At 36.8% G+C, this 17489-nt stretch overlaps 1 protein-coding gene across 1 annotated transcript in view; it reads left to right on the forward strand.

Annotated features, from left to right (window-relative positions):
• The window catches only part of LOC111150763 (hemicentin 1), a 471859-nt gene that overhangs the window by 358819 nt on the left and 95551 nt on the right, over positions 1 to 17489 (forward strand). The window contains exons 54-63 of the mRNA XM_022508355.1: positions 404 to 598; positions 2325 to 2438; positions 6731 to 6918; positions 8902 to 8998; positions 12979 to 13140; positions 14069 to 14182; positions 14297 to 14499; positions 14798 to 14879; positions 14987 to 15118; positions 15674 to 15823. Coding sequence (XP_022364063.1) covers positions 404 to 598; positions 2325 to 2438; positions 6731 to 6918; positions 8902 to 8998; positions 12979 to 13140; positions 14069 to 14182; positions 14297 to 14499; positions 14798 to 14879; positions 14987 to 15118; positions 15674 to 15823 — 1437 coding nt within the window. The remainder of the gene's footprint in view (positions 1 to 403; positions 599 to 2324; positions 2439 to 6730; positions 6919 to 8901; positions 8999 to 12978; positions 13141 to 14068; positions 14183 to 14296; positions 14500 to 14797; positions 14880 to 14986; positions 15119 to 15673; positions 15824 to 17489) is intronic.

Consider the following 17489-nt stretch of genomic DNA (forward strand, 5'->3'; position numbering starts at 1 on the left):
CTTTAGCCTTCTTAGAGGCTCAAGACAGATGATTGGCTGATGCTCTCTGTTGAGCCTTTGTTCATCCCTTGATCCATGCATATTAGAGTAGGATCATCCCTGAGAACAGACTTCTTCGTCTTCTAAGTGCTAGGGACCAGGGAGTGCAAAGCATGAAGGTGGCATTTTGACCCCCCATATTTCTTGTTCTTCCACATGAAAACCAGTGCTGACTTCTGTCTACTACCTTTTTTGGCTCAGGGATAGAGTTGGGAGGTGTATAAGTACTTGAAAATATTTTCACATTGATTTATTACATTTACTAATGATTTATTAATGATTCTTGTGAAAATACAGTCAAGATCTTTGTTTAATTAACCCTAGCATTCACATGTGTCTAAAATGTCATATCTTTCCTCCATAGTTCCTCCAAGTTTTCAGAAACTCTGGGAAATAGGAAACATGCTGGATACCGGCAGGAGTGGTGAAGCCAAGGATGTAATCATCAACAATCCAATTTCTCTTTACTGTGAAACAAATGCTGCTCCTCCTCCTACACTGACATGGTACAAAGATGGCCGTCCTCTGACCTCGAATGATAGAGTGTTGATTCTACCAGGTAAAGATCGCTATGAACAGGGTGAAAATCTGAGTCTCTGCCAAATGTGTTTCTCCTCATTTATTAGACCAGTTGAATTGATCAGCTTTCTGGCCATGTAATGTAACTGACCCAGGCTGCCATATTGTCAGTCGTTTCTGTGTAGCTTCGAGCCAGAAGAGTCTAGGCTAATTTGACAATAGCTGGAATACGTTAGGTAATTTTCAGTTCCACTACAGGATCGTTCTATCAACTTAAGAAGTCCTTTAGCTGGGCACCTGGGTGGCTCTGTTGGTTGAGTGACTGCCTTCAGCTCAGGTCATGATCCCGGAGTCCCAGGATTGAGTCCCGCATTGGGCTCCCTGCTCAATGGGGAGTCTGCTTCTCCCTTTGACCCTCTCCCTTCTCTTGCTCTCTCTCACTCTTTCTCTCTCTCTCTCACTCAAATGGATAAATAAAATCTTAAAAAAAAAAAAAAAGAAAAACTCCTTTGGCTTCCATGAAGCTCCATTTCTCTAATAGTGTGATGATTTGGTGTCTACACATTATTGATAGATTCTAAAATATATTTGCAAAAAGTTACTATTCACTTTATTAAATACATTTATCATAAATCAATAGTTATGATTATTAGTTTCAAATATTTTAGTTGTCACATGGTTTATTGGTAGAAAAGGATGATTAAATTATTGTAGAATCATAATCTTTTCAAGGCTTCTATTTAATTTTAACAAATATCAAATAAACTTGTCAAAATTTACCAAGTTGTACACCTAAGGTCAGCATATTTCATGATGTGTATATTTCATATCAACTAAATACAAGATATCTTGAAAAAAAATTTTTTTAAAGTGACTAAATACACATGACAGCCAAGTGTTGTGATTTGTGATCCAAAATTGGATCTAGGCTTGGGGGAAAATATTTACAGAAGATTCTAATAATAATGAAATTTGAATATGGATTATGAATTCATTAGTAGTTTTGTGTTGATTTAAAATTTCCCGATTTTGATCACTATACTATAGTTATGTAAGGGATTATTCTTGTCCTTATGAAATACAGATTTATGAATATTTAGGGGTAAAGGGGCACCGTGTTTCCAACTTACTCTTAAACAGTTCAGAAAAAATTTTTAGATACAAATAAATATGTAAATATATATAAGATAAAACAAGGGAATATATATAAGAGATAAAACAAGTGGAGTGAAATATAAATAATTGATAAACAGGTGAAAATTTTTTATACAGTTATTAAAACTTTTCTTTGAACTTGAAATTATATCAATGTGAAAAGTTTTTAAAATATTCAGAGTTATCCTTTTAAAATTGTATGTATAATAATATATTTTATACCTTTTGCATCCCTGGCTACTGCTTTCTCAAACCTATGCCTGCATCAAGCATTGTAAACTTCTTTTACATTTATTCAAAACTGTAAACTCAAGAAGTCACTGCATAGTAACAATCCCCCATGGAATATGATGAGGGGCATGGAGCAATATTACCCTCTTGCGAAAAATCTACACAAGCTATTTATCTCTCAGGAGATCTGATTCATATATTGGATCACTTTTCAATAATGCGGTGTTTGTTATACAATGGTATGTGGGGTTAAAACTGAACCATTAGATGAAATAAGAACCCTGAAAGAAAATGTAAGGAAGTCATTAGACCTGAAAAATTCATCTCTATTTATGACCAGTAGGATTTAGAGAAGTAAACATATGGAGATATGTTTTCAGGAGGGCGAGTGTTGCAGATTCCCCGGGCCAAAGTAGAAGATGCGGGTCGATATATGTGTGTGGCTGTGAACGAAGCTGGAGAAGATTCCCTTCAGTACGACGTTCGTGTACTCTGTGAGTTTTTCTTTTCTTTGTCATGCATTCTTTCACTCAAAAAATTTTTTTGAGGAACTCATGTTTGCAAGATATTGCATTAAGCACTTTTAAGGTATAAAGAAAATCAGAAAGTGATAGCTCAATTGAGGAATTAATCATCTTATGCAAATTGAGAACACATTAGATAGGACTCTTGAAATATCAGATAACAAACTGGCTTAAACTAAAAAAAAAAAAGAATCCATTGACTCATGAACCTAGAGTCCCAGGGTAAGCTGGTTACAGTCATACCTGACTTCTGTGGCTCAAAGAGGCCAAGCAGACTTAACCTTTATCTTTCTCTTGGTTTCTTCTCTATTATTAGCATCACTCTTAGGTGGGGGATCCCCTAGAATGACAAGTTGGTCCACAGTGGCTCTTGTCTTACATCCTTCTAATTTCATATCCAAATGAAAGCTTTTCTTAGTATTTACAACTGAAGTCCTAGATTGGATTTTCATGGCTTTAATTGGCCAAGCATGAACCACAGTTCTATCCCTGAACCAATTATAGAAGCTAAATGGCCTGTTTTAAGGCCTAGTTTCTGTGCCTAGGCTTACACCACATTGTTCTCTGAATATGTGAACTGAGAGTGGAAGAAGTATTGTAACTTTAAGGGGAAAGAGAAGTGATGTTGCTGGAAGCTGAAACAAACAGTTGCCTCCATTAGAAGAGATTGATCTAGAGAAGTAGCACTGGGAATATATAGGAACCAATCAGCATGAAAGAGTTTCCAGAAGAAGTTATAAAGTAATACAGAAATATTAGGCACTTATCTCAGAGCATTAGATGACACTGAGATTTTTATTCTGAGTGATTAAGAAAATGGTGGCAAGAATAAAAAAAAAATAGAAGACCTAGGAAAACATTATTTGGGGAAAAAGAAGTCAATTTTATTCTGGACATGTTGAATTCAGCATATTACAAGATACTTAGGGATGATATTGAAGGGGCCATTGAAAATCAGGAACTTAAACACAGGAAAGAGGCTGAATTAAGAATGTAGATTTGAGAGTTATCCACCAATATTCAATGGCATGAGATTTCCAACAGCAAGGATTATAGATAAAATAGAAGATTAACAAGTTCATGGAGGGATCATTAACAAGTAGGAGAAAGGAAAAGGAGAACAGAGTCAGAGGAGAAACAATCCGAGAAGTTCATGAAAAGCAGTAAACTACGTACTATTCCATGTCAAAGAATCCAAAGCATGGAAAAAGCTATCAAGAGGTGGATCTAGTATTGGATGCTAAAGCAAATTTAAGAAAATAAAAACTGAAAATGTCCATTTGGCTTAAAAACTGAGAAATCATTGATAAAATCCAAAAGATCAATTTAGATACTATGGTGTGGTTCAAAGCCACAGGACAAAAGGATAAATCTGGAGCAACTAATCAGAAAGAAAAGGAAACACATATAAAGTACTCTTAAGATATTTTGCAGAGGACAGAAGAGATGGAGTAGAGTTTTAGGATAGACAGCTTGTTTGAGGAAACATATTTAAGAAAGATTTGAGCTTGCTTACAGACCAAAGAAAATGATCCAATAGGAAGGGACAAATTGAATTTTCAAGTGGGGGGTGGGGAGAATGGGAGAGATACAGGAATTCATGGACCCAGGTCTTAGAACAGGTGAAAAATGCAATAAAAGAACCAAGAGGGGTTAATAAGCCTTTCATGGAAATGAATTGCCATTCATCAAAATGGTTAGGAGGGAAATGTGGAAATACATATCAAATGTATCTAGTCCTTTTCATTTAGTATGCGAGCAAGACAAACAGTGGTGGGGTGGTTGGGCCTGTGAAAAACAGAAAAGTTTAGTGATCACCATCATGGAGGATGTGACAGACAGTCAGCTGTTGAAGTTGGAGCCATTTGGCTCAGTTTTTCCTTCCTGAAGCCACTCTTCCTTCTACAGCATTCCTAGTAACCGGGAGGGGCAGAGGAAGAAAAAATAGTGTGCTCCATCTGGGTGGGGCGAGGTTGTGCCACAAGATAACCAAGTATATATTGTGGAAGTGCTGGATGGTGAAAGACCATAGAATGTGCAGCAAGACAGAGAGTCACTGAAATGACCCCTGTGAGGTCTGGGCAGGGCAAGAGGAAAAGTGATGGAAGGAGGCCGATGGGCTGATTGTAAGTGGGGAAGGAGTAGAAGGGGTAGAACTGTCAGTGCAAACAAAGAGCAGCTTATGAAGGAAACCTGAAAAGAGGTAGAAGAAAGAAAACACTAGAGTTCAAAAATCATATATTTGACAATTATCTATTGATTACTAAACTATGGACCAGGAACCTGTGCTAGGCACTGAGGATACAGCACTGACTACAGTAGACATGAGTTCTTCTTCAGGGAGCTTATAACTTGCAAAAGAAAGAGGTGTTCATGTTGAATGGTCCAAGGTATGGCTGTGTAGGGCTGACTGACATGGAGTAGAGATGAAACTAATCAGAGTGGGATGGGGCATCAACATAGATTTTAAAGTCTATAAGATAATGATAAGGAGAAGAAAAAAGGAAGAGAAGATGATTGATTAACTAACTAATTAACAGTGCTGACATCACCAAGAACAGTGAACTATCCTAGACCACCTGACTTAATTTGACTTAAGTTTGGAAAGAGTTTAGTTTAGACCAGAGTAGAAGGATCTGATAAAGAAGCAAGATTATACGGTTTGAGAGGGACTGGGAATCAATGAAATTGAAATGGGACTTAGGGATTGGGTAGTTAAAGGTAGATGTTCATCCCTTCAGGCCATTTTAATTAAGAGCAAGTTGGAAAGCGTGTTAGAGATGAGTTTAGAGAGGTGGAACAAAACAAGAAAAATGAACTGGGCCCAAAAATCTGTCTACATTAGGTATGTTTCACAGTGTTTGGTGCTCACCTCCTACATGCTACCCCACCATTTTCTACTGAGAATAATTCTGAGTGTGTAAGCCAGCTGATGGAGCATGGCAGCTGGAGGGCAGGTCAGACCAAAGAGCTTTGGTGGAGGCCTATACAGGTCAAAGCTTGGACCTGTAGACCACCTCCTGTTCCCGCCTAATGGTTCAGTTCCAGGCAGAAGTTGAGCAAAACATTGAATCTTTATGTTCCAACATTTCATTTGATGAGATTACATGGTATTGAGGTTAATGATAGGCTCATTGAATCTGAAGTTCAAGTTTATTATCTACTAATCTGTAGTTCAAGTTATATTTTATGTTACCTAGAGTATAGTAAAAATCATGTGACCCTGACTATGAAAATTTGTATCTAAAATAACATTGAAATTCTATTATGTACCTTGTAGCCTTGATTATTTTCTTTACAAACTTCCAGTTTAGTTTTCGAAAGACCCAAATACCACAGGACTGCATGTACATTAATATATAGTCTTTGCTGATTGCTAAAGATATGGTACATTTTAAGAGGGTGAAACAGAATAGCTAAGCTTTCCAAATAAAATATTCACTTTGAAAATGAATTTCTACATTGATAACAGCAGCCAACACATATGTTTCTAGTTTGTGTAAAATTTCCATTTTTTAAAATTTTATGGGTAATGTGTGATTTTTCATAACTGACTAGTCTAACATAAGATAGATATGTACCTGGATTCTATGGTACCGTTTTAAATGAAAATGAATATACGTAGAAAAATCTAGAATGCGACTCCTCAAGCATGAGGATTCATAAGGATCTCCTGTTCAAACACAAATTTCTTGGGCCCTCTAGAGATGCCCATTGAGGAGATCTGAGTGGGCCCCAAAATTTGCACCTCTATACAAGCTCCCAGGTGATGCTGATACCACTGTTACTGGGTCTAGGGAAACACATTTAAGTATCCCAGACAATTCCCTTGCAAATGAGACCAAATCTGTACATTCCAAATATACTCTAAAGATGGGATTTATCTGGCTTGTCTAGATGACCAAATAGACTCAAATATTCATTCATGCAAATGCTACTTACACATATGCTTGAAAACCCAGAAGACATAATTCAAGGAGCTGAAAAAGCAAGGTCAGATAAATTGGGAAGGGTTAGGGATTGAGCTAAATGGGAATGAAAACTGTAGAAGGGGTTAGTCCAGGCTAGGTAAACCCAAATTCACACAATTTTTATTACCACCCCAATTTATTAGTGTAAAATGTGATTCAACAATCTTGGTTTCGTCTTCATCTTTGCTCTTCTATTATCATCCCATGCTTTTTAAAGCTGTTAGAAAAGTAGAATAATTGAGAAAAGACCTTATTTCCTGTCATTATCTCTTTGTTGCAATCATCTATTAGTGCCTCCAGTTATTAAGGGAGCAAATAGTGATCTCCCTGAAGAAGTCACCGTGCTGGTGAATAAGAGCACACTGATGGAGTGTTTATCCAGTGGCAACCCGGCGCCAAGGAGTTCCTGGCAAAAGGATGGGCAACCTTTGCAAGAAGATGGGCATCATAAGTTTCTATCTAATGGAAGAATTCTGCAGGTAAAAGTAAAATATCTTATTTTAAAATAGCTATTTGACTTTGTATTTCCTAAGTCGTTTTTACTTTTAAAAGTAATTTTATTGGTTTATAAATATTATATTTGTAAAAATAACTAAGAAGAAGAATATAAAATTCTTTATTTTATTAATATAAAAAGAATATAAAATTCTTTATTTTATTCCCCCACCGGAGGTGACCACTTTTTTTTTTTTTTTAAGTTTTTATTTAAATTCCAGTTAGTTGACAGACAGTGTTATATTAGTTTTGGGGGTGCAATAGAGTGATTCAACACTTCCATACATCAGCCAATGCTCATCACAAGTCCAAGCCTTAATCCTCATCATCAGTTTCACCCATCCCCCCACCACCCCTCCTTCTGGTAACCATCAGTTTATTCTCTATAGTTAAGAGTCCGTTTCTTGGTTTGCCTCTGTCTTATTTCCCCTATGATGATTTGTATTGTTTCTTAAATTCCACATATGAGTGAAATCATAGGGCATTTGTCTTTCAGAGGTGACCACGGCTAACATTTCTGTGGGAATTCTTATAAAAATTGTACATTCAACACATGCACACTAAATTTGCTACAAGATGTCCTTTGTGATAGAAGGACATTATAATTAGTATAATCCTTTCCATTGCATAGTTCTGATGGTAAAATCCTAGGTGGCGTTGGGTTCACTGCAGATTAAAACTTCCCCTGTATTACTAAAGAATTGATAATAAATAATGGAAACCACATAAATATCCTGAATTGTTGTTCACTAATGACCATGTCTCTATTTTTTTCTTAAATGTCTTAAGAGAAGATATTTATTTATAGAATAAATTTGTAGAAAGACATTTATTTATAGAAATAACACCAACTCTTTTGTTAGGACACAATTTAATAGCTTATTTTTTGACCACATAAGTGATATTCTGTGAACCCAAAAATCTAAGCATAACAGATGTATCCAACACAGGACATGCCTTATGATATGTTCCTGTCTTTAAAAAACACAGACACAGACACAGTCATACACACACACACACACACACACACACACACACACATACACACACAAACACACACACAAGAACCAGCTTTAGCGCCTATAAATAACCTTGAATTCTCAAAGTATCTTCTAAACATTGTGATTGTATCTATTTGATGTCATACAACCTCTATCAAAATATTTAAATGTTTCTGTGTCTTAGGCCAAAATATATATAGATGGATAGAAATTTCTGCCTAATAAAATAAATATAAATGCTATTATTAGCTAATTATTGCTGCATAAAGTACTCCAAGACAATAACCTAAAACAATAAGCATTTATTTAGTTCATAAGTCTTCTAGCTGGCTGGGTAATTCTTCTGGTCTCAAGTGTGTCTGCATGCTGTGAATTGAGTGAGTGGTCTGCTGGTCTTGGCTGGGCTCTTGGCACGTATCCAGGCCTCTGTCATAAAAACTGAGCTGATTTTGACCCCCTGTGATTCTCTTACCTTCTAACAGGCTAGTCCTGGCTTTTTCACATGATGGCAGCTGAGTTCCAAAAGAGTGAAGAAAGGCACTAGACCTCTTCAGGCTTAGGTTTGAAGTGGCACACACTGTCACTTTTCATGGCATTGTGCTGGTCAGAGCCAACCCAAGACCATCATGAATTCTGCATCTTACTCCCCCCTGAAATGCAAGGAGGTTCAAAGTCATGTTGCCAGGGGTGTGATAGGGAAGAGGAAGAATAATTGGGGAAATTTTTGTAGTCAGCATTTAACAAATATGTTTAAAATTACCTTTTCTAATTGGAAATCTTTATAAATATTTGACCTGACCAAAAAAAGCTAGCATCAGCACTATTATATACAGAAATTTCTTTGTCTTGTGTTCAGCTGGTATCAACCAGAAAGAATATGTGTTGTTTAGTCTGAAATGTAATACTCATTATGAAAAGTTGCTTTATTAAAAATTTCAGTTGGAATTTCTTCATTTTCCCCCTTAGATTCTAAACACTCAAATAACAGATATCGGCAGGTATGTGTGTGTTGCTGAGAACACAGCTGGAAGTGCCAAAAAATATTTTAACCTCAATGTTCATGGTAAGAGCTCAGTTCCAATAACATTTCTTAGAGCATGCTTGAAAAAAACAGGAAAACTGTGTTTTAGATTATGGAGACTTATTTTGTACTTTTAACTTGAACAATGTGTGCAGCCTGCATTTTTTCAATCTCCAGTCTTTCTTCATATCATATAGTAGGATTGTAAAGTACAAATCTTCTAGGAATCCTGTTTTTATATTATTTCAGTTCCTCAGGAGAGAGTAGTTACTGCTACATATCTGAAAACGGAAAAAAAATCAAAATTTTAAATCCCCCAAATTATATGTTTATGTAAAGTTAGAAACAAGTATAGTTCTTTTACTCATAAAAACTTAGCCAGTAATCCTGATTGGAACCAGTTTCTGTCCTCAAAGGTAGAATTTGTGTCAAGTTACATCCTCTAGTACCATTAGGTATACTCACTCCCTGGAGAAGAAAAAGTCATTTTTGGAGTTTAATAATTCCTAAAAACTACCACTACACCTAATTCATTCATCAAACTAAGTTCTTGATATATGGTAGACACTGCATGAATCCTAATTTTTTGCTAAAATGCTTTTGAGATACTATTTAGGTAAATGTAGAGAGGAAAAAAGCCGTTGGATGTCTACCACAAATGACTAGTTTTAGTTTTGTGACACATGTCTTTTTGAAAATATTAAATTAGAAATGGGGAACAATCATTATAAAAGATTCCCTTTACAGTGGGATACACATCCAAAATTCTGGCTCATTTTGGAAATAGGTGAAATACGACATCTCATGAAAAATTTCTCCCTTCCAAAGACTTATTTAGCATCAATAATATCCTTTTTTGGTGTGATATGCAGGGAGTATTGGTGCCCAGCAATGTTTGTGTTTGTGGAACAGACATTTGAAACATTTTTATCTTTGTATTCCCTGTGCTTAGCACAATGAGTAACACGTGATAGTAAAAGAGATTTTGCCTTTTTCATGTTTTGGTTTTGTTTTTGATGTTGTTTTAAGACCTCAGTCTTAATATAATAGTGTTACATTAATCTTACTGCATAGTTCATGTCTCACTATCATGATTGGCCTGAACAAGACCCATCTTTACTTTCATTTATTAAAATATTCATTCATGTAATCATTCATTTTTATGCCCATTTCTTGCTCCTGTTCCCCCTGTCCTTTCATAGGAAACCATCCAAATGGTATAATATCTTCAAGTCTTTTTAAATGAGTAAGTCTGAGCAAACCAGAAGCAGTGTTCTATGAATTCTCTGGAAGAAATAAACAAGTGTGATGATCATGAGAGCACACATTCTAATCTGCAAAGTGCAATAGAATAAATGTTGAAAATAAAAGTGTTGATTATTTTTTCTGATTCCCAAGATTAATTTTTCCTCTATTATGTGATCAAAAGCCCCAATTTAGGAAATCTGTAAGTTGCCTTGTATTAGTTTATCTTTATATGTCTCTATCTTCACCCCCATCCTGTAACTTTATTATAGATGTTGTAGGGAAATGGTCATTTCTTACAGATCTTGGTTTCCCTGAACCCATCTACAGTCACAGTAGTCACTAAATAAATATTTGGAGTTTTTTCATATCAGTTCCCTCTTCCTAATATACAGCAAAAACACCTCTACCTCTCCAGGTAGATGGAGGAACCACTTGAGTTTACCCTTAAGGACTGGAGTTCAGGAGGGAGTTTCCTCATTCACAGGTTAATGATACCTTGAACTCCCAACTGAGGTCAGGGACCATACTTACATATTAGAAAATTCATTTTGGGGAGAAATAATTTCAGTCGTTTTCACTTGAAATCATACTGTTCGTTATCTCCCATTACAACAGTGCTTGCTTCTTTTGGACTCTGACCTTCAGTCTGCCGGCCGGTGGGTTTTCCGCTCTCTTGTCTTCACTCTCCTTCACGTCCAGCTTAATTTATCGCAGAACAACATTTCCATCACCTCTCTTAGTCTTCTTACTGCTCTTGCTCAGTAAGAGTTCTGCTCTGCATCTAAAGACACAACATATTGTCCACCCAATCCCTACTAGGTATCAAGTTTTTTTACATATGCATTTTCACTGAATTACCTCAATAACCCCAGGTGTTGGTACCACTTGATACCTCTGTTACATATGAAAAGGCTGAGGACTAGTGAGATTAAAGATGCATACCCAAAGTTCCAGATCTTGCAAATATAGTACCAGGATTATAATTTAGATAGGCAGATTCCAGAAGTTTTAACTTAGCTGTTTTGCTGTATTGCTTCTCATTAAATTCCATATCTGACCAAACCTGCAGCTAGGTGGCTAACCACGGCTGGGGGAACTCGTGCAGTCAGAAACATCAGTGTCCTCATGAATTCATAGGTACCATCTTGAACTCCACACTGTCTGGGGTTCCTCCTCTTGTCCCTAGTGACTCACTGACACCTTCATCCCTCTCCTCGGATGTCAGAATGACTCTTGGGTTTGTGGAGTCAGACTGCCATAACAAAATGCCAGAGACTGCATGACTTAAACAACAGAAAAGTATTTTTTTACTGTCTGGAGCCTGGGAAGTCCAAAATCAAGGTTCCTGCAGGGTTTGGTTTCTGGCAAAGGCTCTTGCTGGCTTGTACTTGGCCATTTTGTCCTCATAAGGCCTTTTTACTGAGCATGCAGGGCCAGAAAAGCAGGGAAACTCTGGTTTCTTTTCTTATAAGGACAATGATCTGATAAGATCAGGGCTCCACCCTTATAACCTCTTTTAGCCTTAATTACTTCCTTAAGGGCGCCCTCTCTAAATATGGCCACAGTGGGGGGCCAGGCTTCAGTATAGGAATGGGGGGTTGGGGAACAAGGAGGGATATTCAGTATAGGAATGGGGGGGTGGGGGACAAGGAGAGATATTCAGTCCATAATAGCCTCCTCTCACTTCCAGTAAATGCCCTTACCTCCTGCTTTATGGGAAAAGATAAGGTGTATCCTGGAAACCACCTTAAATTCCTACCATCAAGTCAAGCATACTAGTAGCATCTGTTACGGCCATTTCTTCCTTCCCATTGTTACAAAAGAAGCCGGAAACATTCCTCTACCTTCCAAAGGCCAATAATTTTACTCTAGATCCCTGCTCACCTTCTCCTCAAAATTCTCGTACCATCTCCTCTCTCTTTTTTTTTTTTTTTTTGAATATGAAATTCTCACTCTTTCTTGGATCCTTTGCAGTAGCACTTAAATTTGTCTCTTCCCTTTTTAAACCACAACCAAACAAGGTCTTCCTAAGACCTAAACTTTCCCTTCAGCTACCTCCCTCACTTTATACCCAATTTCAAAGCAAATTTCTCTACTGACTGTATATATCTAATGTCTGATTTCCTCACTCCCGCTCACTCCTTCCACCACTGTGTTCCACATTTCACTTCTGCATCACCAGTGAATCTCCTCACTGAATTCACCAAATAGCATCCTTTTAAAGTCCAAGAGGCACTTTCTAGGCTTTATCTTTCTTTCTTCTGTGCATTTGACATCTTTGCCATGATCGTTTTCAGAAATTCTCTTCCTTTGGCTTTTGTGACTCTACACACTTTATTTCTATCTTGCCTTCCCAGTCCCTCATTCCTGCTTGACTTTGTTGGTTCTTCCTTCTCTACTTGATTATTACACTTTAGTTTTTCAAGCTCTAGACTTTGTTCTGTTCCCGCTCACATCTTAGGTGATCGTATGCTGTTAAGTTTTTCTTTATACATTGACTAAACCATTTTAAGAACTGTCAGCTACATTTTACAAATAAAATGCACAATAATTCTGTCTTTGAAAATTCTAGTATTCTCTTTCAAGTGGGAAAAAAAAAAAACCTGATGGAAATGAGTTTGATAAAGGCATTAGTGAGTTCTAAGATCACTCAATAATTAACTATCATTAACTCAGTGCTTTAGCAGGCTATAGTGGTTGGATTTATATTAATGAATTGAAATATGTATTACTGATAATATCAGATTTCATTTTTAATATATTTGCTATTATAGTTCCTCCAAGTGTCATTGGTCCTAACCCTGAAAATCTCACTGTTGTGGTGAACAATTTCATCTCTTTGACCTGTGAGGTCTCTGGTTTTCCACCACCGGATCTCAGCTGGCTCAAGAATGAACAGCCTATCAAAGTAAATACAAATGCTCTTATCGTGCCCGGTAAGGAACTTCTTACTCTTAAATGATGGACAAAACGTTCTCACTTTTCTCAGTACAAATGGCATCAACTTAACTCTCTTTCCAAACTTTTGTCTTACTCCTCTTATGTGTTCACATTGGCAAGTGCTTCTCTTTATCCATTTGGGGCCATTAGGATAAGATCGTATAGCTTTATTTCAGTGGGAATGTTCAGTAGCAAGGTCTACTTTCAAGAAATTATGACATTTAGGAACAAATTGCCTAGTAATTCCTTGAGGGTGATAGACTAGCAAGCAGTGCTTTCATTAGATAAAATCACTGGTTGTTTTTAATTAATCCTAAAGCTCCTTGAGGATAGATAAAGAGACCAATAGACCATCACTTCTACACTGTGGGAGATTTAAACCCAGAAAATACTTGTTAACATATTTTGATTATAGTACGATTACTATTTGTTCACTAGAACCTGTATCAGATAGTTCTACTCTCTATGTTTGGTTACTGGCGAGAAAAAAATTTATGAGTTTCTTCCTTTATAAGGAAGTAGAATAAATACTGAGATCAATGGAAAAGGAAGGATCAAAGACAATTTAATTCAATTCTTTCATTTTGAATAAGAAATTTTACTGTAAGAGAAAGGGTACATTTTGCTGTTTATCTTATTGATAAAAAAGTTATTAAAACAGGGACACCTGGGTGGCTCAGTTGATTGAGCGTCTACCTTTGGCTCAGGTCATGCCTGGGATCAAATCCCACATCAGGCTCCCTGCTCGACAGGGAGCCTGCTTCTCCCTCTGCCTGCTCTGCCTGTTCTACCTGCAGCTCTCTGAGCTTCTGCTCTCTCTCTCTCTCTGACAAATAAATAAATAAAACTCTTTAAAAAATTTTTTTTTAAGTTATTAAAACAACCTCCATGCCACTCTTCAATTTGCATTGTATCTGCCCACAGGTGGTCGAACTCTACAGATTATTCGGGCAAAGGTCTCTGACGGTGGCGAATACACTTGTATAGCGATCAACCAAGCTGGTGGAAGCAAGAAAAAAGTTCTCCTGACTGTTTACGGTTTGTCTTTACTCTCCTCATAAAAATCTTTCCTTTTTAAACTGGTATTAGATACGTTCTATCAGAGCATCTTAATGAAAAGGACATCCTTCTGTTCTTGTTTCCCTCCCTCAGTGCCCCCAAGCATTAAAGATCATGGCAGTGAATCTCTTTCTGTAGTTACTGTAAGAGAGGGGACCCCAGTGTCCCTGGAGTGTGAGTCAAATGCTGTCCCCCCTCCAGTCATCACCTGGTATAAGAATGGGCAGATGATAACAGAGTCTACTCACTTGGAGATTTTAGCAGATGGACAGATGCTGCACATCCAGAAAGCTGAGGTGCATCTTTTATTCTTTTTTGTGTGTCATAACTCGGTGGGATTATGGAAGAAAGAATTTGTAGTTGCATCTTCCCTTTACTACAGTGAGAAATGAGTTTTATTTAAAAACAGCCTCATCAATGCTATTGACCTTGTTTTTGTTTTTTATATTAAAAAAAAAAAAGCAGGATTGTAGAAGATGATTAGATTGGGGCATTGGAGCATAAAGATGACTGATGATTTAATCTACACTGGAACAGTGTGATTGGTCATCTGTAACTTAATGGAGCACATACAATAGTATCTTTTTCTTTTAGGTGTCTGACACAGGACAGTATGTATGTAGAGCTATAAATGTAGCAGGACGGGATGATAAAAATTTCCACCTCAATGTATATGGTGAGCATCTGCCTCTAATACAACTCTTTTTCCCCCAGATATGCAAATGAGAAAATGTCCTGAATTAGCTTAATGAGGACATGTGATTTTCTTCCGTCTTTTCACAGTGCCACCCAGTATCGAAGGGCCTGAAAATGAAGGGGTTGTCGAGACAATCAGCAATCCTGTGACCTTGACGTGTGACGCCACGGGAATCCCGCCTCCCACAATAGCATGGTTAAAGAACCACAAGCCCATAGGTAATATAGTTGTGCATCTTTCTCTTTTGTTTTCTTTTGCTTTTAATTCTCTAGATTAATAAACTAGCACATTTTCAATACTATGCTTTTAGCTGTGTTTAGTCCAAAATGCCTAATAGACTAAAATATAAACTTACAGAATAGACACATAAGATGGTTATTCATTACATAGAGATTTTTTCTTACTTCCTTTTTCAAAGTAGGCTCTCATTTAAAATGAAAGTATAAAGGACCAACTGTTAAGAAACATATTTATTACATAAAATAGGATATATTGGGGCACCTGGGTGGCTGAGTTGTCTGAGTGGCTGACTCCTGATTTAAGCTGATTTAAGCTAAGGTCACGGTCTGAGAGTCCTGAAATTGAGCCGCATGTGGGGCTCCAAGCTCAGCCCTCCCTCTTCCTCTGCCCCTCCCCCCACTCGTAGGCACATGAGCACTCTGTCTCTCTCAGATAAGTAAATCTTTTTAAAAAAAGTGTATATTATGGTGAATTGTAGAAATGTTAAGAAGACAAGCTTTTTATGTTTTGTTTTGCTTTGTTGGCCCCTCTAGAAAATTCTGACTCACTCGAAGTACATATTTTGTCTGGAGGTAGCAAACTCCAGATTGCTCGGTCTCAGCATTCAGATAGTGGAAACTATACATGCATTGCATCAAATATGGAGGGAAAAGCACAGAAAAATTACATTCTTTCAATTCAAGGTAAGTGGGGTAGGGGGTGGGCCTGGTTGGCTAAGCCAGTAGAGCATGTGACTCTATATCAGGGTTATGAGTTCAGCTCCACCCTGGGCATAGAGCTTACTTAAAAAAAATTTTTTAAATATTATTCCTTTTATAATGTTCAGTTAGCCTATATATATAGTACATCATTAGTTTTTGATGTAGTGTTCAAGGATTCATTAGTTTTTTTAAACCCTACAAGGTATGTGGGGTATACTCTGATCTACCTTCAGTTTCTTTATTATATCCTATCTATAGTACATAATTAGGCTACATCTAGAGATGATTTATAGAGGCACCTGAGTGGCTCAGTCAGTTAGGCGTCTGCCTTCAGCTTGGGTCATAATCCCAGGGTCCGGGGATCTACCCCCCATCACTGAGCAGGGAGCCTGCTTCTCTCTCCTCCTTTCCCTCCATCTCTGCTCTCTCTCGCTATCTCCTTCTCTCCCAAATGAATCAATAAAATCTTAGGCAAAAAAAGAGCTCATTTATAATTGATTCAAAATACCTTTGTTTTGGATTTTTTGGATATCTTTTCCCAGTTTTGTTAAGATATAAGCACTGTCTAAGCTTAGGGTTTACAGCTTAATGATGTGACTTACAAAATACCTTTAGATACACAAAAAATATTATCAATTTTTGGTCCTACATTTATCAGTATATTTATATTTTCATGAAAATGGTCATACTGTGGAAAAAAGAATAATAGAAATTTCATAATCTCCATTCTTCATGTTTACTGAAATGATTACTTTCTAATAGAATATATTCTATTGAATTATTTATTTTAAACTGGTATAACTTATTTTGAGCTAAGCCTAGAGATCTGTTCATGTTTATGTAAGTAAGATTTAACTCATGAAGAACTGTAGTGTGTTCTAACTACAGGTCAGGGACTGGGTAAATTTCAAATAAGCATGAATCTTACACTATTTTGGGAGTGAGAATAAGGAGAACTAGTTCATCCAACACTTAATTAACTTAATTAACACCTACTACGTTCCAGCATAATATTGAGCACTGGAGGAAAAATTTGCATACTTTTGATTTTCAGTAAATCTGATTGCTACTTTTTTTGCCTGATGTTTAAATTGAAATGGAAGTCTAACTTGAAACTGAGTTTAATGCTAGTTTTCTCTAATTTTATTACGGGTACTATGAAAAGAATTTCTCATAAATTCTAGAAGTAACTGTGAATATTTATTATCCACCTGTTTTGAGCTCTGCTAAAGCTAACTTCAAAAATATTATTTTTTTCATTTTATTAAGATATAATTGACATATAACATAGTGTAAGTTTAAGATGCACAATGTAATGATTTGATAAATATATATATTGCAAAATAAGATTAAAATCCAGCACCTTGGGGCGCCTGGGTGGCTCAGTGGGTTAAGCCTCTGCCTTCAGCTCAGGTCATGATCTCAGGGTCCTGGGATCAAGCCCCGCATCAGGCTTTCTGCTCAGCAGGGAGCCTGCTTACCCCTCTTTCTCTGCCTGCCTCTCTGCCTACTTGTGATCTCTGTCTGTCAAATAAATAAATAAAATCTTAAAAAAAAAATCCAGCACCTAAAAATTAAAAACACAGAAAAATTGAAATAAGTTTATGGGTATTGGTGATTTCTCTGATTAGTGATGCTTTGAGATTTT

Source organism: Enhydra lutris, unplaced genomic scaffold (genome assembly GCF_002288905.1).
Source record: "Enhydra lutris kenyoni isolate GAN:26980312 unplaced genomic scaffold, ASM228890v2 scaffoldscaffold24, whole genome shotgun sequence".
NCBI classification, from domain to species: domain Eukaryota; kingdom Metazoa; phylum Chordata; class Mammalia; order Carnivora; family Mustelidae; genus Enhydra; species Enhydra lutris.